This window comes from Camarhynchus parvulus, chromosome 5 (assembly GCF_901933205.1).
Source record: "Camarhynchus parvulus chromosome 5, STF_HiC, whole genome shotgun sequence".
Classification (NCBI taxonomy): Eukaryota; Metazoa; Chordata; class Aves; order Passeriformes; family Thraupidae; genus Camarhynchus; species Camarhynchus parvulus.
The window spans coordinates 27,430,049-27,445,309 of NC_044575.1; the positions used below are offsets into that span (position 1 = coordinate 27,430,049).

At 39.7% G+C, this 15,261-nt stretch overlaps 1 protein-coding gene across 3 annotated transcripts in view; it reads left to right on the forward strand.

Annotated features, from left to right (window-relative positions):
- MAP3K9 (mitogen-activated protein kinase kinase kinase 9) overlaps positions 1–11,012 on the forward strand; it is a 59,369-nt gene extending 48,357 nt beyond the window's left edge. For 2 of the 3 annotated variants that reach the window (XM_030949116.1, XM_030949117.1), the window contains exon 11: positions 222–11,012. In XM_030949116.1, the coding sequence (XP_030804976.1) occupies positions 222–703 (482 nt within the window). In that variant the 3' untranslated portion in view covers positions 704–11,012. The remainder of the gene's footprint in view (positions 1–221) is intronic. The other variant, XM_030949118.1, reaches the window with a different exon arrangement.
- Positions 11,013–15,261: the final 4,249 nt, after the last annotated feature.

Consider the following 15,261-nt stretch of genomic DNA (forward strand, 5'->3'; position numbering starts at 1 on the left):
CTTTACGCAAGTAGCTAACAGAATAACGTGGCAATGGTTTTGGTTCCAGCATCTTCAGACTGCCATAATCTTGAACATACAGTGTTTGTAGATTCTGAATGAAGACTTTCTGCTTTGAATATGTTTTTCCACTGTATATACAATAAACTAAGATCTGTAGGAACCACTTAGCAGTGACAGCTAACATGTTCTTCCCTCTTCTCTTACATTGTTTTGAATAGGTGTATTAAAAACACCTAGTCCAAGCAGAGATCCCAGTGAGGTCCCTCGCCTGCCAGACCCCAACCTTGTTTTTCCTCCAACCCCGAGACGATGGAATGCACAGCAGGATCCCACACTGGAAAGACCCAAGACACTGGAGTTCCTACCCCGGCCACGTCCTGCAGCCAGTCGGCAGCGGCTCGATCCCTGGTGGTTTGTGTCACCCAGCAATGCCAAGGGTGAATCTTCTGCCAACAGTTCAAGTACTGATACTCCAAGCAATCTGGACTCTTGTTTTGCTAGTAGCAGCAGCACTGTAGAAGAGAGACCTGGACTGCCTGCACTGCTTCCTTTCCAGGTGGGTCCTCCTGCAGAGGAGCGGACACTGTTGGACATGGATGCTGAGGGGCAGAGCCAGGACAGCACCATTCCGCTATGCAGAAGTGAACTTAACACACACAAAGCTGCAGCATATGAACTCAAGCAAGAATTCTGGTCTTAATATGAAACCACTGGGGGCAGTGAGCCCCTCTAAATTCAATCCTACTTTTTGCACTGAGAATGCACTTTGAAAACAGATGAGATGGAGGGATGCTACAGAGATCATATGGTGCTGCCTCTGCTGAAGATGTGTTGTCAGCTGCCTGATTTTTGTCTGCATTTGGGTGAAACTTGGCAATTCTGAGCTGCTGACTTTTGCTGTGGGGTTTTCCTGTAGTCTTCCCTGCCCTCTTATTGCAGTTTGAATCTGCAATGAGCTAAAGTTATCATATCAAAGTCTATCAAACTGACCTTGTAGGATTTGGCACTTGGCAGTAAGTATATTGGTATCCTGGTATTAATCAGTATTTTCAAATAATAGTCAAATATTACACTACAAGAGATATCAGTGTTTGATGTTTTCCCAAGGAATCCAGAACAGAAACAAATATCTGGAGACTACCCTCTCTGAAATACATTCAGACCATTAGACAGGCCTGGGAATTATCATACCCCCACTGAAATAGCAGAAGTAGCTATCTTAAGACTTGTTTGTCCTCTTTTGCTCATGCAATAGTGTAAGGTGGAACAGATGGCAGGAGAAGGGCATGGCGTCTCCACTGGTGGAGGTCTTTGAGAGCAGGTGAACCAGACTGTTGGAAACAAGTAGGTGTAGTTGATCCTGGCTTCAGGGTAGGTTGGATGAACTCCAGTGAACTCCTGAGGTCCCTCTCAGCCCTATTTATTTTATGACCCTGTACTTTCAAGATGAAGGGTTATAGTATAGCTGTTTAGCTTGGTTTTTTTTTTTCCAGATTTTCGTTCCATCAGTCTCTTTTCTTCCCACCCTATTTCTCAGGCTCATAGTCAAGTTGCCTCAGCTTTGGGAGGGGAGTTAGCAGAAGTTTTCTTTAAAGATGTGCTGGCTTGCAGAAGGAAGTAAGTTATGTGTTTCCAAATGTTTTTCTTTCTATTTTTTTCTCCTTTCTTACACCTTTCAGGAGTGACCCATGAAACCCAAGACTGTTCTTATGCACACTGGTACTTGTTTAAGGCTGTTTTGAAAATGAAGCTTCTTAGTAGTTGGATTGTGCAAACAGGAATCAGAACATCTGGATTCTGTTTTATTTTGTCACTGACTCACTGTGTGACCCTGGGCAAATAATGTAACCTCTGTGCCTGAATTTCCCCATCTGTAAATAATAGGAATAATACCTACCTCACAGGGGGAGGGGTTGGGACATATATAATAGGTATAAAGTCCTTTGAGATCTTTGAGTGAAAGGCACTATAGATATGTAGAACTTTATTCTTGTTCAGATATGTAAACCACTCCTAGATCTGGAGCAAGAACAGACCCCTGTCTGGAAGGAGGAAGTGACACAAATAGGGTGTGCCTGTGCTCAGAGTTTTCTGTACAAAGACTTAAAGTGTGTCTGTGCCACTGCAGGTATGTCTTACTGGCTGTAATGAGAGCTTCAATCTTCCCCAAATTGGCATTATATATAAGGGATGTGGCCTTTATGTGAGTGTAATAGGGTAGTCTGCTTTATTGCAGGGTACAGCATGTCTGTTCACTGGTTTTGTACAGATCTGTGCTTGTTTTGCTAATCCACTGATATTTGGTTGCAAAGAAGTCATTTGACAGTGCTGCCAGTGCAGTGCTCAGCCTGTTGGGGCAGTCCAGTCCTGCTGTGAAGGCAGGAGAGCGGAATAATCCCTGCAGCTATCAGCACAGTGAACTTGTGTGTTTAGATGTTTGTAACCTGATATTAAAAACCAGCATGTTTGCGGAAGAACTGTATGTAAGGCTTTTTAGTTCTGTGTGAGGACTGAAACCAGCATGTTCCCATTGGTCAAGAGCACCTTTTTTTTCTCGGAATTACAGTATGTTTTGTTTTGAAAGATCACATATTTCTTGTTTATCACATTCCATGAAAAATGCTTAATGGCAGGATTACTTTCTGCTGCCTATTAAATGCTCCAGAGCTAGCCTTAATGGTGCTACACTAGATGTTGAAGCTGGAGAGACTGTTGACTGTTTAAACAAGGTATTATGATAAGGCAAGATGGGATTCAGATACTTAAATAAAACATTTCTGACTATTTTGTTAAATTTAGACCTTTGGCATTATTGATTTCTTAAGCATCCTTTTGCTTTCCATTTCTGAAAACTCAGTTTGTGACCCAGACACTAGCAAAAAGGCAAAACTCATCCAACAGATTGCTAATTTTGATTGTGCTATAAATCAACCTTACTGCAATCTCAGTAAGAGGCTGTGTCAGAGGGATTTGAAAGAAGGACATGAAAATAATTTATTTTTCATAGTCTTCCTTTTAATTTTAAAACATCTGGAACAAAACTGGATCAGCTGTTCTGAAATGTTATGTTTTCTATCCAAAAGGTATCATTATAAATGTCATAGGGAGTATCATCTGCTCTGCAAAGGCATCCCCCCCGCATTTGAACAGAAATCTTTCAAATCCATTTACTTGCATGAAATGGGAGGACACCTTTCTAGATCACACTATATAACGGATACAACTCAGACTGCTAAACACTGTGATATCTGGCCAGTTGATTTCACCAAATGAACTTTTAAGGTTTCTGTCAAGTTCCCAGGAAAGACAAACATAAAGGCAAGTTGTTCAGGCACCTCTTCTACTTAGGAAAGTTGAGGATGAAGAATTGCCCCTGTTGCCCCTCTCCCCCTTTTATATAATCACTTGGTGAAGGTGACATGTAGCTGAACTTTAAGAAGTACTTTGCTCCAAAGAGTATCTTTCCTACTGCCAAGTGGACATTGCTACATCAAAAAACTTGGTAGGATGGATGACAAGAGTCAAGGATCCAGGTCAGGGTTACCAAACTAGATACTCTTATTACAAAGCTGCCAGACAGACTAGCTAGAAGCGTACTGGTTGGTATGTGTTTGTTTTGTGGTTTTCATTTGGGGTTGTTTTTAACCTTTCTTTGATGCAATTATTGTCCTTGAATCTAGCGTGTGAATTAACCTGAGGAAGTATTTGAGCATCCACCTGTAACTGTCTTCCAGTGGCCAACCTGAGGCATCAGGCAAGAGGAGTCAGTTGTGAAAACAAGGCTGCTGACTTCACTAGGTGGTGGGGTATTCTCAGGCAGGCAGAGAGGGGGCTCTCAAGACTTGTCAGGTATTTTATCTTATGCACTCCAAAAGCTTTTGCAGCCAGTGTCCTAAGGCCCAGAGGCTGTGTGCATGTTTAAGCTAGGTCAAAACCTCTCTCTATTTCCATCTGTCCCCTCCTGGCTTGAATTCTCTGCTTTCTTAGTCTGTTGGGGTTTTTTCTTCCCATTTGTGGGAGCTGAGGTGCTCCAAATCTCCAAAGCAGGGGTTGACTCTATTCCGCTAGACAGTGAGAAGGTATGAGCCCATCAGCTCAGAAATCTGTTTTTTCCTACTGGTTGCTAGTATTTCCATTTGTCAGGGAAACAAAAATCTCAGAATATTGGTCATTGGCCTACCTTTATAGTAGTATTCTCAAGGAAGATGGTGAAAATCTTACTTTAAAAAAATTATAACAAATGTATTGTTTCCTAAATGTCTGAATAAGTTGCCCTTTTGTTTTGTCTGAGAAAATGAGAAAAAGAAAACATGAAAGTCACTGAGCAGTCTAAAACAATGACAAAAGAATGGAGAAAAATACATTTGAATACAAGCCTTACAAAGAGGAAGTGGCAGTTTTTTAGCTGATAGTAACAATGAGATTGTAGCTGAGAGAAATGTTTGTGGTTTGGAAATATATTTGTATTTTTGTTTAGTCAGCTGGCAATGTGTATCATTAATTTATGTAATTGATGCGCTGATTTAGGAAATTAAATAGAAAGAAGTTTGTCAGGCCTTCAAAGTAAGCTATCCTTGTAGCCTGTTTAGTTTTCCTGTAATTGGAATATAATATGGATACTGGGGGGAAGGCACAGACATAGCAACCACTGCAAAAAAGGACAAATTTTTTGGTAAATTGCTACTGGTTTCATAGAAATTGAATGTGGGACAAGTAGAGAGAAAAAAGCTTTTGTGTCAAAACTAAGGTGATTAAATAGTTACGGATTCTTTTCTAATACTGTTGCTTCTTACAGACTGCACAGTGGTCTGTTTTACCAGCAAGTAGGTCTTAATCTCCTCTCAATCATTTTCAGGGGTGCAAATGTAACCTTTTATACATATTTTCCCTCCAGTTTATTATTGTAATGCGTTGATACTCAGTATGGGGCAGGGAACCTTGGTGAAAATACTCTTTTTGTAGTAGTTCTCTAACAAAATGAGTATTTTTAAAGTGAATTTTGTTATTGATGGGGAAAGACCTGTTCTGGTTTGGCATGGTTTTATGATGAAATATTTTTCTGTACCTCTAGGAATGGGAGTAGTTGCCTTCCTCTTCATAGCATGCTGTTATCTTGAGACATTGTGGACAATACTGCATAGAGATGTAACTGCAATGTGTCACAAAACTGGATACCTCTCATCCTGTTGAAGGTGAGGCAGTAATGGTCAAGTAAAGAAAGGTCTTTGCCTTTGGAGTGTTTTGTTCAATAAAACATGTAGGAAACCTCCGACCTTGAGTCGCCTTTCTATCTTGAGATTAATTTTTATTTGAAACCTAATTCATCTCTGTGGGATGAATATGGGACCTAGAGTCTCATCGGATGTATGGAATCAAACCTTCTCCTACATCCCAAAATTCAGTGATAGCCCATTATTTTTACAAGTAATTTTAAGCTAATGTAAATAGGTTTGTTTCTTTTTGTTTTTTTGAAATGTTTCTTGCTTTCTAACCTTTTACATGTACTTTGGAGATACTCTCAAGAGCTCTTACCAACCCTATGAATAAGAAGAGTTATATCTTGCAGTGTGATTTAAGTTCTCCTTTTGGCTTGTTTGGTTTGGTTTTGTTGGTTTTTTTGTTGGTTTTTGTTTTGTTGTTTTGTTTTGGTTTGGTTTTTTGGGATTTTTTTTGTATGAAAAAGGACATTTACGTTTGAAAAGATTTCTGATCCTTACCCTGTCCCTGAACAACAGTTTCTTAGCTTCCATGTTTAGAACTTATTTAAGACTACAATTTGGGTAAAACTGGACCTTAAAAGTGAGGGGATAGATGTGTTAAAACATATTTGCAGACACGCAATAAGTACAGCAAATACAAGAACCAAAATACACTGTTAAAGAGCATAACTTTCAGACTTTATGAATCTTTGGTTGATGATATAATTAAGGTATCTATAGGAAAAAATGCCTTCTTATGTTTTTTCTTAATTTAACTATTTTAATAGTAGAATACAGTGGTTTGCACAGTCAGCTAATATGGTAGCTAGCTGGACAGAAAGGATCTTTAACCAAATCTGCTTTTTTTTCCTTCTTGTTTTCAATCCAGGTTTTGGTTTAAATTTTATTTTTTTGTCTTTTTTTGGTGTTTAACAATCAATATAGTCTTAAGAAGAACTTATTATTGTTAATCTCACTTTCACAGTTTCATTAGGCATTATGGACATGAATCTGTGGCTTATTCTGGTGCTCCTTCTGTTAAATGCATTAGTAGAAAGTCATGCTGCAGTTAAAATGTGCATTTGCTTTTGGTTTTTCCCATGCTTGGCTTTTTTAAACAGTTTTGCCACTGGTCAGAGATGAACACAACTTCTGAAATTACCTACATAAACTTTTTTTTTTATGTTGGAAGTAGTCACGCCCAGGCTAGGAAGCGTGTGCTTGATTAACAAGTAGCTTGCCACTGGTGACTGGGTAGTGGGTCTGATGTAGATACTGGAATTATTATTGTTCCTTTCTAACAAGGACCTCCTATTTTTTGCAACTGGAAATTCTTCAGCGCTTCCTTAACGCTTGTATGCGAGAAATACATTTTAGCTCCTTTTGTACATAGTGAAAAATCTTCCTTTTTCTAATCAGGAACATAATTTTCCTACTGAGAATGGCTTCTTGAGCTCTGTGGTTTTCTTTGTTAGTTTTCTGTTTGGGGAAATTATTTCTTTTGGGTTTGGTTTTTAAGCCTCTCAATTATATATATATATGTGTTAGGTGCATCCTTGTATGCCAAGGTGCCTTCCATCTCACATATCTCCTTGCTGGAGCCTGGGTTGGTTTTTTGGAGGGACCTCCTAGTTGTAGCTTTCAGTACTTTCAGGCCAAATACCATCACTAGAAACCTTTTGTGTCATCCCATTTACCCTCCTGTGTTGAGCCATGTGCTATCACTGCCTCTCCCTATTTCTGCATTGGAGTTTTGGCCCTGTCCCATCTTTGTTGGTTATTTATTCTTGTTGCCTTAGTAACAAGTGTGAGGCAGAAAACCATACACATTTCAGATGTGCTTTGACCTAAAAGATTTCCACACTACAAGCATAAGATACAACTGAGGGAAGTGGAAGTTGGCAGGAAATAACACAGTGAAATTATCCTTCTTAATGTAAGTTAGAGGACAGAGGAATACTAACTACTTGGTAAACTGTTGGCATCATAGTTAGATTGGATCCTAAAGAAGAATTTGAGGAAAGTACAGTTACTTAATTTGATAGAATGATTTGGGTTGGAAGGCACCTTAAATGTCATCTAGTTCCAGTCCCCCTGCCATGGACAGGGATGCTTTCCAGGTTACTCAAAGCCCTGTCCAATTTACCCAGTTTCTGGTTGGTTTTTGTTTTACCCTGAACTACCTCATCTGTAGAAATAGAATGGGCAGAAAGTCTAAGTTTTGGTAAGAATTGCTCTAAGTATGCAGTTAAGGTTGCAATGAGATGGGAAGGCAGAGGCAAACTTGTATTTGGCTCTTTGACATGCAAATTCCTGATGCAAAAGTAAAACCAGCTATCAAGTTAAGATTATACTTGCTTTAGATATTTATGTCTCCAAAATAAACAATAAAGGACAAAGTGGGGCATTTTTCTTGATGGTTTCTAACTTGTGGAAGAGTTGATTGTCCACAGTCAGAAAGGTGGAGATTTCATATTGGTCACTACTGCTTTTAGAAATTATAGTCTCTTTTTTCAAAACAGTTTTTTTTTTTTAATAATTTAATGTGCTCTTAAAGTGGAGCTGTGCACGATCCTGATTGTTTTCTTGTATTTGCAGTATTGTTTTCCTAGTGTATCAGCTCCTAATACAGTCCTTACTGTATCTGAATGCTAATAATGTGCAGGAAGCCCAATAGAACTAATATTAAGGAACTATGACACATTTTAGTGTGCATTATGGTGGATTTTTTAACCCAGCTTGAACTGGGCTGCTGTTAGGTCTGTTGCTGATGGGTCAGATGGATGCACAGCTAGGAAAAGGGAGCTTAGAACAAATCTGCAGGAGCAATGCCAAAGTAGTATTTGCTTAAAATAAGCAATTTGAAAAATAACCATGGAGGGTGGCAGGGGGGAGAGCCTTAATTAATCAGAAATACATCTATCAGATCTTGTCCATGTTAAAAGTTTAAGTTACCAGGATAGCTAGTGAGAATCTACATTGTGTTCAATGTGGCTGAAACCTCAATATTAAGACAAGAATAATTAATTTTATATATGCTATTTCAGACTGATTAACACTATCTCCCATTCTGCCTTGATTGTTTCAATTCAGCATTTTCTCAAGAACAGATGTTGAGGTTGGATAAAACTGGCCTTCTCTTGGAGAGGCATTTAGGTCTGAGAGAGAAGAAACATGTCTCTAGCCATGTCCTGATCTTTTGTGTCTTGTGATCTTAGCTGGAGAGGTTATAATGGTGCAGGAGGACATGCTGGTGTTGTTCCAAGCTTCATTAATAAGAATGCCTCTAGCAGCAGTTAAGTTACAGAACAAACCTGGTCTCTGATTACTGTTTGGCATAGCTTAGTTGCACGCCTTGAATCTGACTATATCTGGAGGTGAACAGAGCTTCTTCCTTGAATTCTGCTGGAATTTGTGAATGTGGCCACTTCTCAGCTGGGGTAATTTGTTTTCTTCCAGGCTTGGTCAATGTCACAAAATCAGTTGTCATCCTCAACTTATTGCCCAGATCCTCATAGTAGGCTAATTCTTCTGTCTTGCATGCTTTAGTGAGTAGCTCTTACAATGTCAACAGGCTTAGCATTTGTATCTGAGCAGAGCAGCTAGTATCTCTGATCTGACTTTTCACACTGCTTTTCAAGCAGTTGTTACTCCATCAGTTCTGCCATTGCTCCATTTTCAAGGTTATCTTGACAACTATAATATCCAGACTGTAAAGAATATAGCCACAGGAAAAAATAATAGGTAAAAAAGAAAGAATATTCAGGAGTGTTTGCCAGCTGAACTCGTTGAATTTGGCCAGTGCTCTTGGCAGAGAGTAGGATCCATTGTTTTGCAACATAGATCTCTCTGGGGGATGGTTTGGTTTGAGCTGCAGAATTTACCTAGATTCATGTAAAGTCCACGGGCACCAGTGCCCATCATGTTTGGCAGTTACAAGAAGATACCGCACAAACCCAAGAGCAGCTAGTAATAAAAGTTTGTATTTAGGGTAATTTTCAAGTTAAAAGGGAAGAGGCCTCAATTCAGAAAGCTCTTCATCACATACTTAAATATCACTGAAATCAGTGGAATGTATTTGTGGGTCAAAATGCACAAGACTCCAGCTGAGCAAAGCTCTTTTAATCTGAATTGGGGGATTGTTGTGTAGAAACTGATGGTGAAGGACCAGCTTCTTACCTTGATTGTCAGAGTTAAGAGGTCAGTTAACCTGAGGAACAAGTTCCTCAACAAGCCCCTGGGTCTAATTGCTGGTTTGATTGCTGACTCTTGTGGCCTTTCCATGGCTTCGCATGCCATGTCTATTTGACTGCTACTTCTAACCATAACCAGGGTAACCTTTGAGAATGTTTTCTGACATGGGGTGAAGAACTTCTGCATTAGCAGATTGCTAGCTGTAAAGGGGCAGTAAGTGGTGACTGGAGGCTGTGTATGCATATGGCCGTTTAACCTGAGGCCTGTTCTCAAGTGTTTCTTCTCATTTTACAAATGCATCCCTCCAGGCTGGTGGACAGACCTGACAAGCTCAGAGGTGATCAACATCTGCCACTTTTACTAGAGTTCTAGGATTCTTGTCTATCAGCTGTTGGCCCAGCACACTGTGCTGCTATATTTGATTTCTTTGTCATAAATTCAGGACAAGCTGGAAATATCTGAGATATTTTGCCTGACTTAAGTTGAGAGGCTTATATGGAGTGAGCAGGCAACAGTGGTGGAAAAATCAGGGAAAATACCTGTGCTTTTAACAATGTCTCTTCTGTGGCTTTGAAAGTCCAAGAATTTCTCAGCCAGAGAATGTATTTCCTCCTTCTTTTTATAAGCTACTTCTTTCTTTTGCCTTATTAATTGTGGATCTGCTCCTGCTTCTATTTCAAGCCAGATGCAAAAATTGGTGACCTGACTTTCCTAGGTACAGTGTTGTGAATCTGAATAACCAGGTGAGTAGATTTCTCTAGTGTAAGATCATGCCCCCATGTCTGATCCTTTGAGATATGGAATAGTTCCTGCTTGTGTTGAAATCACTGTGTAGAGGGTGTTGGGTACTTCATTAGGAACTCCAAACTCTGTAGGACTGGGATTCATCTTACAGCTGAAGTATTTCAGTCTGGTTTTGGAGACCTCTGTATGTCTTCTCTTCCGTTTATGGTGTTCAAAAGTCTGTTGCTATGGAAGTAGCACCTGAAGGTATATTTTGCCTGAAGAACCTGCAATGAAGCAGTTACATTACCAAATGACAGTGTACCCCAGAATTGAGTAAAATGACAGAGGCCACCAAGTTTTTCTTGTTTGTGTGATGAAATGTTGTCAAATTAAGTGATTTGTTGGAGCCTTCCTTTAACTTCTGTACAGCAGTAAGCTTAGAGGAAAAGAAGATTGCATTTTTAAAAAGCTTTATTTGTGACCTGGACTTGTTGCCTCTGACCCTCTTGGGCTTAAATAGTTAAATTATATTAATGTCCAGTTTGTTTCACTGTAGGTAACACATCAACTGAATACTCTTGTGCATAATCTACTGTATCTTTCCTCTGTTCTGTGTCAATGTATTATGTGTATTTGGATTACAGTTCTTTTTGTATTAAATTATTTTATGTTATAGAACAATATTTAAGTGAAGCAAAGAGCTAATGGAAGTTGTTGGCATTTTGGGATTTCTTTTCTCTTTGCTTTTTTTGGATGTACTGTAAATTGTAAACCAAGGATGCCAAGCAGGCTTGGTTCAATGGCTAAAATTATTGTATTACAGTGTAATGCTGATCTAGGCCTTGTCTCAACACTAGAGCACACAGACTTGAATAAAACTGTTATAAAAGCGATTGTCTTCAGGCCTTGAGTTCTTGGGCTTGTGCTCCAAATAATTTCAAGCAGGTGTTTAGAATAACAGTGGCACTACCTTGCTATAAGGATTTTAGAATTTTTCCCAGTACAACAAGAAATTTATTTTTCTTCACTAGGCACCTCAGTCCTCATCAGCTAGTCCAGCTCCGGGTTCTCAATAGGGCTTTTGAAATGTTTTTGTGACAACTCAGTTTAGTGCAGGTCTTGGCACATAGTACTTGTCTGCTAAGCCCCTTCTGGCTTTTCTCTGAACCAAAGAATTAATTGCATACCATTTTTATTAAGGCTAATATTTTTGTTCTGTTAGCTTGAGGTTTTTTTACTCTTTATTTAATATCCCAACTAGAATATGAAGCGAAATGGTTGGATATGGAGCTTATGCAGTAACATGTTTTGTGCATGGTGATATTTAACAGATGGTTTAGATTCACTTGTGATGCTGTGCCTTTGTCCCTGCCACATCATTCAGTGAGACAAAGGTGCATGAACAAGGATCTTTCCAAGCTGTTTTCATCTGCTGTTGGTGTGAAAGCCAGAACAACATGGTTTTGATTCCTAGGTCGTGTATTTGAATCCTAGATTATACTTTTGCTTTTCTCTGCCACAAAACCATAATTTCACATTTCTCTGCTTTAAGAAATGTAGCTGTATTGATGAAGGACTATGTACTACAAGCACTTAAATTTCATAATTTCCTTTGAAAAAAGATTTTTTTTTCTAATGAAGGTACATGCAAGAAATCCTTCACCCTTCCAACAGATGCAGAGACTGAACAATGCATAGGTAGGCTACCTTTAGTCATATATTCCATTCAGAGTGCTGTAGTGTTGTGTTTTGTGATAAATTAGGAGGACAGTGAACAGACTGTCAATTAAGTTTGTTAGAAATAATAGCATGTAAGATTAAATGCTTTTTCACTTGCTTTAACAAAAGGTCTCTTACAGTATTTTGTTTTTCATGCTATTTTTCACTCCTCCCAAAATCTGGAGTAATGCAAAGTAGCATTATGTCTTAAAAGATTCAGCTTTTCTAGCTGAATTTACTCACCTGTCACAATGACAAGGCTACCCTAATGTTCAAGCTGGCCTCATCAGCAACAGAAATCTACATGCATCGTGGCAGATCAATTTCTGCCAGCAGCTGCAGCCTCTGCAGAACATGGCAGGAGCACAAAGCACTGGGGTAGAAGAGGAAAATAAAATAGCAGTTTTCTAAGCAAGGAAATCTTAACTTCTAGCAGAGAAGGAATGTCTTAAATGAAAACTGGCAGAGTCAGCACCATGCGGAGCAAACACACCAGCAGATGCTTTAGGCTGAGCAACTTGAGTTTTTCATTGTTTGATGTGTAGGCAGGGGTTGGGTGTACAAGTTCTACTGTGACAGTGCAAATCATATGTGGCCTTTAGCTCTGAATGTGCTCAAGTGAGGAAATGACCATGTATTACATTATATTCAGATGGCACATGCTGAAATAGTAAATGCAAGTGGTGCTCTGAAAGTCCATAGCCTACCTTGATAAAACTTCTAGTGGACTTCCAAGGCTATGCAGATTAAGGGAGAAGAGGACAGGCTTTCCTCTAGCATGCAGCTCATATAATTTGATTAATCTGCTATTTCTAGTGAAATTTTGACATTCTTAGTCCTGACATGGAATTAAAGGGAAAGGATGTCCTACTAAAGCTAGGCTTAACAAGAGCTTAATTACATGTAACATGAAAAGTTTCCAGGCATATTGCTGTCAGGCTCAAACAGACTAAGCTCTTGAAAATAATCTGGAGTGAACATGACAATAACAAACATCAGAGTCTTTTAACAAGGATTAACAAGCTTTGTCTTCATGCTTGGGCACAATGGATACTGCAGTTTGCTTTGGCAGGGAAAGAAAATAATTGTAATTAAGGATGAACAAAACTCAAGCGTTTTCAAGTAAACTTCAGCATGCTTTGTGCCTCTTTGCTGCTTCATCTGAAATCTTATTAAATGGCATGTGATTTACTTGCTGTTAAGTCCTCATTAATTTAACAATGAACAAATCTGAGTGGAATGAAAAGAGGCAGGATCAACTGATAGCACTCCGACACAAAGTAGAACAGAACCATAATTGCTTTACTAAATATAACCGAAGTCTGTACACTTCATGCCTGCAAAATTTGCTCTGAATTTTATTATTTCCTCCCCAAATCATGCTTCAGTATCTTAGCTTTATAACAAATCACAGGTTTTGAATTTTTTTAAAAAAGTGTGATTGAAGTTACCTGTCACAGATTGCAGCCAGTATTAAAAGAACCAGCTCTCATGGATGTGAACGTTGTACACCATCATGTTCTCCAATGGGGCCCTGAGACAGTAGTTGGAGAACTGCTCATTGTACAAAGAGCTTACTATTTCTGCAGCAGTCTGGAATTTTTGCTTTTGGTGATCTTCCTGCAATTGCATCTGGTTATTCACTTTTGCCACAGGTACATCCAGATCTTGCAGGCCTTATTTAGAGGTAAGAGAATCTTCTAAGCTGGTGCACTGTAAAGGAGGACTTTTTGATAATGACTTGTGACTGGGGCTGCTCTGTAAGGGAAGAGGAAGTGGAGGAAAGGGTGACTGTAGGGCAGTGGCCTCATGGATACAGTCCCAGATCAAGGTAAGCAGAGCAGGTCAAGTGACAGTAACTGGGGCAAGTCACAGTCCACTGATCATCAGGCAAGTCTGTAGGGATAAGGCAGGTCCAAGGTCAAGCTAGGAAGGCAGAAAGGGGCCTGGGTGAGCAAGGTACTGGGCAAGTGTAGCCATAATCATAATTTTGCTGAGGCAAGGATTTTGAGCAAGAAAATGTGGCTACTTGGTCAAGGGAGGAGGCTATGATGAGGTTTCTCATAGCTCTTGTCTCAGCCACAGCCAACACAGCTGTATCTGAGCTGAACATGAGCCCAGGCAGCAAAACTGTAGAAGGGGCTGTTGGATACTTAGTGGGGCAGACTAATTCAATGACAAAATCTGTTAAAGTTCATTATTATCTTTTTCTAGTTCTGCAGTTCAGCATTGTAATCAAGTGTAGTTAGAGAATGAGAGGAGGGGCCAGGAGATTTCAGCGCCACTAGGGGTTTCAGAAACTCAGTTTTTGCTGAGTCTTGTGGAGGAAGCAGCTCCTGCAGCCTCAGTACTTCATATCTTCAGTACAAACAGCTGAGATTCTCTGCTGGCCTTCTCCTCCTCCATGCAATTTTCTGTCTTTATAATCCAATCTCCTTTTCTGCAATCACATGTCTTTCTCTGGAGCAATCTGTCATAAACATGTTTGCCAACTGGTTTCTCACCCACATTCAATTCTGACATTAGGACCCCACTTCTTGCATCTACATGCCATCTCTTCAGGGTTAGCCTGAAGTCTTTTTCCCTTCACATGCATTGATTATTACAAATTACATGCATGGTAGGACCTCCTTACCAGTTATACACAATCTTTCAGCAGTACTATTTCAAGCAATGTCCCTCACTGTCCCCCTGCCTAGAGACATGGGTAAGGAATCAATATTATCAGATCTTAATTCTGAAATGGCATCACAGCCATTTAGTCTGTAGGGTTCCTCAACTTACACAGCTATCAGAAAAACAGAAGTCTCAATTTCAAATTCTTTCCCATCCAACTAAAGATGGAAGAGATTTTTAAAAAATTGCTGTTGGACAGTGCACAACTGAAAATGTCTGGTGGAGTGTAGGAATTTGCTGCAACAACCTGCTCTTTAAGCAAGTCCTTTCTGGACTGGAATCTACACAGTCTTGAAGATGTAAGTGCTACCTCTCAGCACTTATCTCTCAGAAACAACAGGGCTTTTGGGACTAAGGAGGGTCAAACAGAAACTTCTATGGGAGCCTTTGAGCAACAATAATATTAAGTATTTTATAAGCCACAGCTGAGGGTGTTGGAAGCTGTTTTCCTTTCCTCATCTAAACTATGCAGTGGGTGGTTAACGGCAAGCTTGCACACAAGCTAAGAACAGAGCTTTGGAATCATGTGGCTAAGGGAATCTGGGGGTCTGACCAGCTCTGTGCAAATCCTGTTTTGTCTCATACTACAAAAAATTCCTCTCAAGCTGCATGGCACATCAAGACTACCTTATTTTGATGCAGTGCTCCTGACCTTGGGCTCCATCTCAGACGAGAAGTCTTAACCTTGTGTCAGACCCTTTGTAAACTTATTCTTCTCCAAAGGTTTTGGTGTGCATCAGGATGT